This window comes from Stegodyphus dumicola, chromosome 7 (genome assembly GCF_044657685.1).
Source record: "Stegodyphus dumicola isolate Sdum_Otavi_A_Nest chromosome 7, ASM4465768v1".
In the NCBI taxonomy this organism is placed as follows: Eukaryota; Metazoa; Arthropoda; class Arachnida; order Araneae; family Eresidae; genus Stegodyphus; species Stegodyphus dumicola.
This window is the reverse complement of record NC_140774.1, coordinates 165487531-165501608: the sequence shown is the minus strand read 5'-3', so window position 1 is coordinate 165501608 and position 14078 is coordinate 165487531. Positions and strand designations below refer to the sequence as shown.

Genomic DNA, 14078 nt, shown 5'->3' with positions numbered 1-14078 from the left:
ATAAGATCTATAATCTATTCGTAACAAAATATGAAATATTTTTAAAATATAGCGAAACTTTATTTTTAAGAAATTAATAATAAAAAAATGACAAACATTTTATCTCACAAAAGTCTTCGTACACTTCAAAAAAAATCGGGTGGCCATAATTAAACCGACAGTGCTCACAGTGTTCTGTAGCGCGATCTATTTGCGAGAATGACGCCACATTTTGTAGGAAGATTAAACATGACGGGGGACGAAGGATTCCGCGAAAAAACAAATTAGTTCCAAAAGTCACCGCTAGGGGAATATTTGGCTCTGTGTAATAGAAAATAGAGTGTGAACAAATGCAAATTAATACAGAATAAAATTACCTTTTTTATGCACATTTTCTGATTTAGTTCAAGTGAAATATGGCAACACTTTTAAAAAAGCGATTTTAAAAAGCGATAAAAGACAATGCCTGGGGGAAATCATTTTCATGCAAGATGGAACCCCTCCACACGTTGCTGTACGGGTGCAACAGATGCTACGACAGAAATTCACAACAGAAAGAGTCATTAGCCGCTACTTTCCAACTGCATGGCCACCTCGGTCGCCTGATCTTTACCCATGCGACTTCTGGCTCTGGTGTTTTCTTAAGTCCAAGGTCTATCAAGGAGTGGTTCAGGACCTGGCAACGTTGTTGAAGGATAACATATCACGGTCTGTACGGGAGATTCCTGCAGACATGTTACGTACTTTCTGCTGTTGTGCATACTGTGCACAGAATGCAATATGTAGTCCACAACCACGGCAGCCACATTGAACCTCATTTGAATGCAAAATAAAAGGTAATTTCCGTATTGATTTGCATTTGTTAACACTCTATTTTCTATTACACAGCGCCAAATATTCCCCTAGCGGTGACTTTTGGAACTAATTTGTTTTTTCGCGGAATCCTTCGTCCCCCGTCTTGTTTAATCTTCCTACAAAATGTGGCGTCATTCTCGCAAATAGATCGCGCTACAGAACACTGTGAGCACTGTCAGTTTAATTATGGCCACCTGTTATTAGTAAATATTTTCCTTTTTCGTTAAATTTAGTAGGATATCCTTTAGCACCCACAACAGCTTTTAAACGTCTGGGAATATATTTTACTCTACAAACTACTCTTCATTACTACTATCTCTTTTCGTCGTATATTATATTCAAAATTCCGCACGTATTTTAAAGAGTTATGTCATATATTACGTTTAAAATTTTTGTATTACATTCAAAATTCTGTACGTTTATAATTATGCTATTTTATACATTATGCTTATCACGTAGTGGGGAGACGGCGCTAAACCAATTAACCAAATGGTAAAGGCGTGGTGCCCGTCTTCCCCGTTCCTAAATCCTAAATCCTAATATATTTTACTAGTTTTTTTTTTTTTTTTTTTTTTTTAATGTAATTTCTGTATCAGTGTTCATCCATTCTTCCATCATGACTGTTTTGAGTTCGCTTTTCGTTTTGATGTGTTTTCGTACTTTAACCTCAAGTTCTTTCCAAATGTGTTCTATGGGGTTTAAATCTGGCGACTGAGGTGGTGTTTTAAAAACCTGTGGACAATTATAGAGACACCACAGGAGAACGTTGGGAGCCGTATGCTTGGGATCGTTATCATGATTAAAAATAAAGTTGTTTCCAATACCAAAATTTTGGGTTGATAATTTTAAATTGTCTCTTAAAATATTTAAATAAAGAGAATGATTCATTATGCAATCAATAAATACCAAATTACCTAGTCCTGATGCTGCCATGCACCCCCACACAAGAACACTTCCACCGTCATGCATAACTGTCCCAACTAAGTTTCTTAGAATGAAAAGTTCCTCATTTTTTCTTCTCCATACAGTTATTCGACCATCGGAACCAAAAATGCTAAATTTGCTTTCGTCAGCAAATAGGACATTATTCCAGTACGTTTCGAGTGTATTTATCATTGATTTTGCGACTGAAAGCCTAAGCTTTCTGTTTTTCTCACTAACAAAAAACTTTTTACGGGCAGAACGCCCAAGTAATCCAGCTTCTCTGAGAACTAACTCATCGAACAGTTTCAGGTGAAATTGAAGTAAAAAACTTTGCATTAAATTCTGCAGAAACTTTTGTAGCTCTCAAACGTGGGTTTTTCACATATTTTCTAATAATAAATCTCTCATCACGTTTAGTTAACTTTCTCAATCGACCTTTTCTTACCTTGTTTTCAATCCGATTTTCTTCTTTAAAGCGTTTTATCACATACTGCACTGTAGAATGGGATAAATAAACTAATTTAGCGATATTTCGAATTGATTTACCACTACTATGGTGAAAAAGTATCAGTTTTCGAATGCTGTTAATTTCTTTACCACTGTGACCCATTTTTCAATAATAAATAGAATATTATGAAGTAAAATAAATTAAAGCAAACGATTTTTTTAATGCCACCACAATGCAAAAATTAAAAGCGGCAAATGATAATTCTAATTTTGATTTTATCCAAAAATATTGCAGTGTACAAAGACTTTTGTGAGATAAAATGTTTGTCGTTTTTTGACTATTAATTTCCTAAAAATAAAGATTCTCCATATTTTAAAAATACCTTGTGTAATTTTGTTACGAATAGATTATAGGTCTTATTATTAAAATCTCATTCAGAAAATTTACTTTTAATTAATAGATAGAACCATAATTCAATGCAAATCATAAGTGTACGAACACTTTTGGGAGCCACTGTATTTAAACAGAGTATATTTTTAGAATTTCCGATAGTCTCGAGCGCTGGATATGTGTTTTTTTTTTTTTTTTTTTTTTTTCTCCGTACAGTGCTGCCATTGCTCGATTTGAAATCATTGAGTTTGTTAATCAAAAATTCATTAAACTTTTACAAAATATGAAATAGACAATAAAATGAATTCCAAATTCGAGCTTCCAGGTGTTCGGGTGGAGGACTATGTTATTTGGAATTTGATGACACTGAGTAACGTTGTTTTTTCACAGTGCGAGAAACACATATACATTCCCGTAGATTTTTCACTATTTAGTTTCTTTAAATATAATACAGGGAGATAATATTTGTTGGCAACAATGTGAAAGTGATACAGCCGTTTATAGTGATTCGAAGCCAAATGCCGTTTCGAGACTAAAGACATTCTGGGCTAATAAAAATAATTGCCTTAAATTTCAATTTATTTACACATTTTCAGGTAACACTGTCATAATGTAAATGGCAGTTCTCGAAAACAATCAGTAATAGCAAGAATCTGTTTGCATTCTTCATAGCACACGAATAACTTAAATAATAAATAAATTTAGTTATTCAGTAACGAGTCGCTGTTGAGTATAATCGATTCTCATGTATGACGCAATTTCATTTTAAAGTGCTACAGACAATCAAATATCTATATGCAATTTTAAGAAAAGGCTTCGCAGATCATCTTCGTAGAAGAATGTAAGTATTTGCAAAATAACTGTAGGTTTCACAAAAGAAAAAAATAAAGTTATGAAAGTTTTAAAATAAACAGCTTTGTTTACTTTGATATGGTACATTTCAGATGTAAAAGAGAACTGAGGAAAATGCTAATGAAATTTCCCATTCACTGAAAATTTTAATTCATATCGAATGTCAAAAGATTCTGGGAAAAACGTATATAAACAGTCCTGTCATAAATTTTCTTCATTTGGAAATCGAACGAGCATTTTTTGTCTAAAATAAATAAATTTTCCGCTTCAGAAAGATTAATTACACACATTCAAGGCCGTGGTGCTTACCCAATAAAATGAAAAATTTTTTCCCAGCAAAAAAATAAGTTCCCGTTTTCAAACTTCCTATCTGTTTTCTGCTGTCAAATACTGTGATTGGCGTTTGCGGATCACGTGGCTGAAGTTGATCTTCTGAAGAAATCTGTCGCAGATTGGCCGGTCAGTCGAGTTTTGTTTTTAATGGCTCTAGAAGAGTTGGCAATGAGATGACAACTTCATAGAATTCTGCTCATGAAGAATACATTGCCATGTCCGTGTAAGCCTAATTTGTTTTTTATTTTGCTTAGTTTTTATCTTCAAAGACATATGCCACTGTTTTACATCGCAGAAACTTACGATGAGTATATTGTGTAATTTAAAATGATACCGTTATGCTTGCTTGTTAACAAAGTTTTTTTTATTACTTAATATAGCATCTAATTTAATCAGTAATGCAGCTGTATTTTTTTATATTTTTGGGGTCAATTTTGCAAACATGTTAAAACATTTTGCAATTAGAAATATTTCAAAATATTCTTTTCTCAAATTCCATTCGAATTGAAGCTAATTATTAGCTTGAATGGGAATGGTAGCTGAAATTATTATGTCTCTTTGTTCTATTTTCTGAAACAAACATTCGTAATCAATTCATACTTAATAAACCGGCTCAGAAATAGAACTTAAAATATGTGGTAAAATATGTGGTTTTGTCTTGTTTACGTGAGACTATTTGGTTTTAACCATTTGGAATTTAATTACAATAATTCTTTTTAATCTGTTTTATTCCCATTTTCAGAATATTTTTTTTAATTCAGTCTTTGAAATTGTAATAGATTGTAACGAATCTATTTGTTTTAAAGAAAATAAACTATCTTGCAAAGTTAACATTGTAAAATGAGTACTAGAATATCAGTGATTTATGAATGCTTTTAATGCTTTTATAATTTTATTCTTAAAGTTTGATATTAATTGCATTTAAATTAATTTGCTCTATTTCTCTATATTTACATATAATTTTGCTTAATTATATAAATAAAATGTCTCAAATCTAAACGGGGGAAATGTTTTGGTAACGCAGTACACTTTTTGCAATCACGGTAATAAAGCATTTTCTGGGTTTGATCCTAGTATACGGTAAACACGGGATCTGGCGACTTTTGGCGGCATTATGATGGGCAGTAAACACGACATTTTGGTGTTGGGGATAATTTCCAAAGTCGCGCCAAGGCAGTACCGTGTACTAGGATTTTACCTATTTCTAATTATTTAAGCCTCTTTAATAGGGTCACTTAATGCATCGATCAATAGTGACAGCAAGGTAAATTCAATTAATGTTTAGTAATTTTGTGCTATCTTTCCAAGTTTTCTTATCTGGAACAAATTTTAAATTAGAATCTAAAATTTTTAAAACAAACGAAATGAAAATTTTATACCGGATCTCAAGCACATCCATGTACATCAGAAATCAAAAGAAGAACGCTATTGTTGAAGTACACGATGTTACGAATGTTCTTTTTAATTAATTACATTACGTGAACATAAGGAACGTCATTTTAGAGTGTTAATTGAACGTTAGGAACAATTTTATGAATTATACAGATAACAATAATGTTAATATTTAAATTTCTGTGTATTCGAAATTAGTTAAAGGCTCGTCAGCGGTCGGCCAAGTCGCTGAATCCTGGTAGGTTGACTTGGGTTAGCGAATTACCAGACTGTCTGCATAGGCATTTTTGTAATTTACCTCATGTGTAACGTGGATACGAGTCAGTTTTCCTTAAAACGTCATCTACGAAGACATCCATTCCCTTAGGTAGATAGCTATCGTGCGCTATTTTTAACAAAACGAGTCAAATTAGTTATAATGGGACGTTAGATATTCAAAAAGCAAATCTCTTAATCATTGTTTTTAGTTCTTCGAAAAGTCTTTTTTTTTTTTTTTTTTTTCCCTTGATACGTTCTACATTCGCCAAAATCGATCAGCCTTGGGTAGGGATTTTTAATTGTTTCGTTTTCAAAAGTTTTATTTCATAATTTTTGGTTTCTTTGAATTTTTATTTGCTTGATAGGTGGCGCTACTATTGTTTCTTCCCTTCATTTTTTTTTTGTGTCTCAAGTGCCATATTTCTGGTCAACAGCGCAGAATATTTTTTGATGTTTGAAGAAGATGTACCCTTTCCCAGCCTCCCTCGAAATGGATTACACATCTGTGGACCCCGTGTTAGTTCAAAGGTTGAATTTTATTGCATTTTGAATCTCGTATTAGTGCGTTTTACTTCCACGAGTTAAACGTACAATGCCTTTACGTATCTTAGTTCTTTACATTCATAAAATATATACCGTTATAATTTCACAGATAAATGAGGGATCTTTTGCCGCCTGAACTGGCAGTCGTTTTTAGAATTTTCCAATTTTCTAGGCTGTTTGAATGATTAATCTTGTAATGCAATGATAAGGGACAGTGATTTGAGGCGGAGTATTGAAAATGCCTCTTCCAAGGAAGGCATTGTTACAAATGATCAAAGGCAATGGCTTGTATATAATCATACTCGTATGTGATCAGCCCTCATTACAGCCGTCACTCGAACCCGTGATGAACAACTAGTGTTTAGTTTTCTACTAGCTTTAATCTTTTCACTACACTGTAAGGTATTTCTTGCATGTAACTTGTTAGCGCTAATATCAGATGCGACTGTTGGCAACTGGCGGTCCGGAAAAAAAAAAAAAAAAAAAATTTGGAAATTGGCTTTTAACTCGAAAAATGAATTGATACTTTGTAAGGTAAGTTTATTTTATCTCTAATACTTTTCTGTATCTTTTGTTCTTCCGTCAGTCGTCAGAATGAGTTAAATAGTGAGCGAATTTGTAATCCAGAAGAGTATTGTGACAATCAGCCACTAAAAGTACTTAGCCTGAGTTGTCTGTTTAGCCGAATTCTGTATTTGATGAGTGTGTGTATTTAATTATAGCAAAGCACACTAGGGTTATCTGCCTAAGGGGAGAGATGCCTTCGTGGAGGACTTTCTAAGGGAAACTGGCTCGTATACACGTTACACATGGGGAAAACGACGAAAACACCTATGCAGCCAGCCCGTTCGCGGGATTCGAACCTCGGACTGAACTACCAGTGTTCAGCGACTTTACCGCTCGGCCGCTGGTGGGCTATTTGATGAGTGATTTTTGTATTTGTTAGCGCACACCCCATTTTAACTGGAGCCAAATTATTCACGCAGTTAACTCCCGACTGATGGGGCGGTTTAACCGAGTTCTGTTTAAAAAAAATGTTCATTTTGTTTCATTGCGAAACGCCGGAAAAATCACTAGTACAAACCATCAGCGTAAATATATTGCCCTCGGGTTATTCAAAAAGATAAAAGTTTGGACGAAAATAGCGGTGGTAATAATTCTAAAGTATTGGCGAGAAATTATCCACCACAATGCGTAATTTAATGGTATTTATTCCGCAATTTATAAACATTATATAAAAAGAAAAAAAAAAACTTTCAAGTTGATATTTTCATGCAACTTGGACGCTTAGTTCTTAAACGAAATTTATTTTTTTGTTATTTACAATGTGTTGTGTTGCTGTCGAAGATTGTCTTTAATTTTGTAACCAAGTAAAAAAAAAATTACATTGCGCAAAAATATAGCTAAATTGTTAAAAATGTTTCGATTAATTTTATTGTGAGTTATTCCTCTTTCCTGCGACTTTTTAACTGCACTCGAATGAGTTGATTCGATTTCTCGGATGATATTTTGTTATCCTTCAGTTATTGTCCCTTGTATTACTCCTTTTCATAAGGAGTTGGCTGTAGTTAAAAATTAGCTTTTGTGTTCTATTTATTTAATTATTTCAGATACAGAAACTTTGCAATTGACGGTCGCTAGCATTTAATTTTTAGTTATACTAGAATGGGGTATTAACTCAACCCCTTGACATACAAATAAAATACACGTCGACGCTTCCGAATAATAGCATTTAATTTAGTTCAACTATGGACGCACATGTGCAAGCTTAGAAACAGAACGCTTTATTTTCAAATTTACATTCCCATATAACAATAATAATATACTGCGCCGCGTTGGCCGAAGACAGTTCTTGAGGTCACGGAGACGTCAAAGGCTACAATGGTACGTGAAATGAATGAAGTCTCCCGAACGTCATTTTATATCAAGGGGTTAATAAAACTTTTCGTTAAATTTTGCTTCTTGTCTGTGCTCTTAACCCTTTGACTACGAATTAAAAAAATCTGATGTGTACACCACATGACTTCCTTGTACGGAATATTAAATTATACGCATTTTTTCTTGCATTTCATTTAAACTTTTTGGATTGAATTAAATCTACTTCGCCGACAGCGCATAAACTAGAATAGAATAAATGCATTCTTTAATATTCACTCTAGTATTTGTTTACCATAGCGACACTCTGGCGCTAGATTCACTTAACAGTATTATATTTCGTTCATATTATAGCTCATAATGCACAAAATTTATATCATTTAAAGAATAGAATTATCTAATCTTTGCCACATGTTCTATTCAAATACTATAATAAAGCTAGAACGATGTATAAAAGAAATTAAGCAAACAAAACAAAAAAACAGTTTTTCACAGACGATTCGGTATTTCTCATTCAATTAATTCAGTTCTCACTTCGTGAGAAGACAAAAATACATAAAAACTCAATATCTATATTAAAAATTACGAAGTAAATCTTAAACACTTATTTCCTCGAAAAAATTCCAGAAAGGATTAAGCATGATTTAATTGGCAATAATAAATGAAGGCGTTATCTTTGTTGGTGCGAAGCTATGTTACTCTAGATTGGCAACAAATCCACTAGTCTGCTGTTTCAAATGTAAACAAACAATGGCCGCCATCAAGAAAAGGATTAGGCTTAGCGGCACTTAAACAACTTTAAAATTGTTGATAATTCTAAATATATTGCACGCAGATTTACTAAAGGCATAAAAACCTTAACCGAAAAATAAAAACCTTAACCGAAAAATAAAAACAACATAATTCAATCATTTTTAAAGCAAAAAAATGTACAATTTACAAACATGTAAGAGTAAAGAAACTGAGATTACTGAGCCGGGTAACAGAGTGGATATATATATAAATATATTTATATACGTTTGGTGAGGCCGATTGCAACCAAAATACGAGGTGCACATCTACATGTTATAGCAGTCCTATATACAAAATTTCAACGTTCTGAGGCTACTCGTTTTTGAGTTATGCGAGATACGTACGTACGTACGTACAGACGCCACGAAAATTCTCTTCAGAATTCATTTTAAAGCAATTTTATAATTTTTTGGAGGAAACGAGAGTTTCATTCTGTCCTTACGTACTGATATCACGCAAAAACATCGTTAAATTGCATTCGATAGCGGTAAAAATGGATATTTTCGTTGAAATATGCTGCCTGAAACTTTTCGCGATTACAATACTTCCTTTTTACTTCGTACAAGGAAGTAAAAATACACCATTTTCTATCCAAGTGAACAAAATATGTCATAAATAAGGTAAATTTAGGATCTGGGATTGTTTTTGAGAAACTGTTTTCAAGCCAAAGACTGGGACACATATGTCCCAGCCGTAGTAAATGGTGGGATACATTTGTTCCACACGCAGTGATCGACTTACGATAAACACACTTATAATTCTGTAAAAGTTTGTTATATGAGATAGATTTTTAAATCTTATGGTAGAGGATGAAGCATTCTTTCCTTAACCCAACATTACACATTGGGCAACTCGTATTTGTTCATTTCTCTATGTTCATTTGTGTGCAACGAGCAGAACGTCATCTTGATTTTTCAACTATTGGAAGATGATCACCAACATTCAAGAGATTATTAGCAATCTTCGGCCCAGCAATAATTTTTGAATTTTTAGTGGGACATATATGTCCCGATAGTATAGTCAGAGGGTTAAATTAAATTAGATGTCTATTTATCCCGAAGACGAAATTCATCTAAACAAAGATTAATCAAGTGAAAATGGATGGCTAAATTACTTTTAACTTTACAACTTATTACTTTAGACTAATATCCCAATTTAAGAATCGGCATTGATTTCATTAATTGAAAACGAAAGAAGTAAATGGGCAGCGATTAGCGAATTTCACCATGTCGCGCTCTAGTTATTTTCACCTTCCGTCGTACACTACAACTGCTACGATGTTTTGTCGCTAGAAAATGCAGACACGGCGTGCGTCACTGGGATCTCTTTCTCAAGTTTCACTTTTCCGCAGTTCGATTCAAGCTGAGTTTGTAAAACATAATACTTTTTCCCGTCACTGTGTTAAATGGTATGTATTTATTTTTCTACTTGCACTGTAAACGCATGATACCGAGCAAGTTCACATTCTATTTGATTTGATTTCATCCTAAAGAACATAAACTATGCTTTTATTTAATGTATACAGTGGCTCATATTTGTTTTTGGACATATGTTTCGATTAATCTGCAGAAACCATTTCCTAGTTTTTAAAGAAACAACTTCAAATTATTTACATACATATTGTTGCCTACTTATTTCAAGACTTGCTCGTTGCAAGAAAATATATTCGAAATGTTTTTAAATATTACAATGCGTTTGATTTAAAATTACCTCGAGAAATTTTGTAGTTGACGGTTACATTTTTGACTTTAAATGAAGATACATCATGAGAATTACCGTCTGCAATTTGAAAATAGTTTGTCAGCAAAATATTTTAGAAATGTCGAATGTGAACTGAACACGGCAGGATGTTACATAGTAACTAAAAGTTCTGTTATATATTTATGTATACAACATTTTGAAAATGGTTAAAAATAAAAGAAATATCGCAAAATAGTTGACTTAAAATGTTTAGCTGTCTTTGATGTTCAACCTAGTGTAACGGATACAAGGCTGAAACTGATTTAAAACCAAATTGCGCTTAAATTTGAATCGAAGATTTAATTTATGGAAAAGTAAGCAAAACTCAAGATTTAATGTTATAAACTTGCAGCTGAAGTAGAAGAAATATTTGTACTGTCGGCTAATTCTCAAACTACCAAACCAGTTTTCAGAGCATATAAATAAAATGGTTGAGCAAGAGAAAAGGAAGTAAGCCTGGGATTTGCAAAATCTTCGGTAGACAAAGATTTGTTAATGTTTGCAGACGGGTTGAAATCTAATATAGTTGGATAAAAGTGGATGACTCTGTTATTTTGAATATGACAAAGCACAGGAAGGCTATCTTCATGGTGGAGTTTTCTAAGGAAAACTGTCTGGTATGGAGCAAGACTATGAAAACCAACCATGCAAGCAGCTCGTTCATCTGGGTCCCACCAGCGGCCGAGCGGTAAAGTCGCTGAACACTGGTAGTTCGGTCCGAGGTTTGAAACCCGCGAACCGACTGGCTGCATGGACGTTTTCTTGGTTTTCCTCGTGTGTAACGTGTATACGAGCCAGTTTCCCTTAGAAACTCCTCCACGAAGGCATCCCTACCGTTAGGCAGATAGCCCTAGTGTGCTTTGCCATAATTAAATAAACCAAAATGTTAACATACGTAATGTTAACATAGGAAGGAAGCATTATTGAACATTTCTGCGCCAAAACAGTAGTTAAATCCATGTGAGATTGCGGGAAAATTATAATTTTAATTAAAGGGCGCACAATTAAATATTCTGTTACTTGCTTATTTTAGTTAAGTATTGATTCTCTTATAAGGTTTCGATCCTAAGTCTTATGCGAGTTCATTTCTAGTACATTTTGAATAAGTTTGTTTCAGAAACCTTTTCATTGTAATTTCTGTCATAAGTAGGTTTTGGAAATCGGTAAATAACGGTACATATCAAAAAAAAAAAAAAGCCGCCCAACCGGGATAAAAGGTTAGCGCCGCTGACTGCCGTACCTAAGGGCCCGGATTCAAATCCCGAAGAAGGCATGGATGTCTGTAAATGTTTACTATTTGTGAGGCGTGGGGGAGAACTAATATGCGGCGATCTGAAATTCCTCGTTAAGGGTGAGGGTAGGGAAAGAGTGGGGAGACTCTTGAATCCGTCCTCCTGGGAGTGCTCATCTTCAAAACTGAGAGCGGAACTGAGCAAAGTCGTAATGTCATCCCCTTCGATGCTCAATGCTCTTGCCAAAGACTAATGCAATCTTGCCCCCTCTTGCCACGATGATTTTTGTGGGCTTGTTTTGATGTTACTGTCAGACAAGTGAGATTACACACAACAACACAACATTAGTAACATATGAAAAACGTGTTCTTTAACACTTTGGGTTTTTTTTTTTTTTTTTTTTTTTTTCGAATGGGTTTTAAAATTATGTGTGCGAAAACAAATTTGGGCTATTGCATTAACTTTATTACATGTGGTTAAAATTGGAACAAACACCAGCCTCTATCCGAAACGTAATGGAGCCGCATCGAAATTAATCTCAGAATCTAACAATTTATTAAGCTTGTTATTTTCAGCTTATTTAAGAAGGTTTTAAAAATAAATATGGCTACAGTCTTTATTTCCTTCTTGATCCTAAATGTATAGTTCTAATTAAGAAGTTTCTGCAAATAAGACAATTCATGACAATAAGACTAAAACGAATAATTTCGGTACTAAAACGGGTTTGATATTTTAAAATTCCTAGAGTAAACATTCCAATCGGTGAACTTCTCATTACGTATTTGTTCCTTTTCCTTTCATTAAACTATATGAAGTTTAATTTCCTGCTGTCTAAGAGGCATCTGAACTTTTAGTAGAATAAAAAGAAACTTTTGCAATTAAATAATCACTTTTATTACCGTTTCTTAATTTATGTTGAATATCTTGTTAACCAGCCACCTCGTTAAATGTATTTATGCATTCGAATTCATATTTCCGTAAATTAGTTAAATGTATTCTAATTCGTGGTTATGTAATCGAATTTATGTATTCCTTCACTTGTTAGGCCCACCTGCGGCCGAGCGGTAAAGTCGCTGAACACTGGTAGTTCGGTCCGATGTTCGAATCCCGCGAACGGGCTGGCTGCATGGGTGTTTTCCCCATTTGTAACGTGTATACGAGCCAGTTTCCTTAGAGAGTCCTCCACGAAGGCATCCCTTCCCTTAGGCAGATAGCCCTAGTGTGCTTTGCCATAATTAAATACACCACCTTCACTTGTTATAATCTTGTGATGTATTTTTTCAAAAGATACCTTTAAAGAAGTACACAATTAAAATTCTAGTAATTTTAAAGAGGCGCAAATTCCTCATGCTTGCAGTAAAAATAGAGATATTTTTTATGCAGAGTTTGTAGCCTGAAATAATTAATTCAACTTGAAATATAGAATAGAGAAAATAGCTTGAAATTGGTATAGCACTGAACAATATTATAAAATACAAGAAAGTCCATAAATTTATGTGGAAAATATGAGAAATTATTGCAAACAAATTTCGGGATTTGCACTAGTTTTCACTATATGCTTTTGACAGAAATTAAATTTTTTCTGAGCCTGGAAAAACAAAAGAATTGCATGGGGAAACTGCTCTGAATAAACCTAAAGTAACTTCGGATTTAATCCGCTCATTTAATTGAATGTCATAAGTAACAAACTTCTTGCTTTGAGCTTATTAAGGCTTAACAAATATCTTTAATCCAGCTTTTTGCTGCGTGGACTTAGATGAAAATGTTAAATTTTGTGTTTTGAAAAGCGCGCCACTAATCGAATAGTTAAGACAGCTGAATAGTAGCGATTTGATTCTCTTCAGATCGCGATGAAAGGGCTGGTTGTGTGGGGTTTTCGCCTTGTGCAATGTAAATACGATTGATATAAGTTTTCCCTAGAAAATCCTCCAAGCAGATGCACATCCTTTCCTTTAGGCAGACCCCCATTCGCTTTTTTTGACTTAACAATGGCATTTTCAAAATTATCCTAGCTAAAGCACTGTTAACTACTCTCATAAAAGTCTCTACCTTGTTAAGAAGTAATAAGTAATAGTAAAGGAATCGCTTTTTTTAAAGACGCCCTGTTTTCAAGTATAAGGTACAAGTAGACTGTCTCGTTAATTAATCTAATATTAACATCAGAAATCTTTTTCTAATCTAATATATTTTAATTCTGATTTGCATAGAGATTTAAAAATTTTTATGTTCAGTTAGAGTATGGCTTGTGAATTTTCAGGAAATATCTCATATTTTAAAATTAAATATATCGGTCAATTTTTGTTTTACTAGAGTCTCACCGTATGTGCGTAACTTTTTATCGTATAAAATCTAGATTTCGTAATTTTTTACAAAACTTTATTTTTTTAATTTAAAAATACTATAACATGAGCATTTTTTCTCATTTACAACACTTTTAGAAGTTGAAATAATATATGTCTACGACC

At 33.5% G+C, this 14078-nt stretch overlaps 1 protein-coding gene across 5 annotated transcripts in view; it reads left to right on the top strand.

Annotated features, from left to right (window-relative positions):
* Positions 1–14078, top strand: part of LOC118185380 (potassium voltage-gated channel subfamily KQT member 1-like) — a 191094-nt gene that overhangs the window by 83038 nt on the left and 93978 nt on the right. Inside the window, exon 1 of one of the 5 annotated variants that reach the window (XM_085821059.1) lies at positions 3877–4004. The exons of the other annotated variants lie outside the window; for them this stretch is intronic. Within the exon in view, the coding sequence (XP_085677185.1) occupies positions 3997–4004 (8 nt within the window). The 5' untranslated portion in view covers positions 3877–3996. Of the gene's footprint in view, positions 1–3876; positions 4005–14078 lie in introns of those variants that run through there. 5 annotated transcript variants of the gene reach the window in all.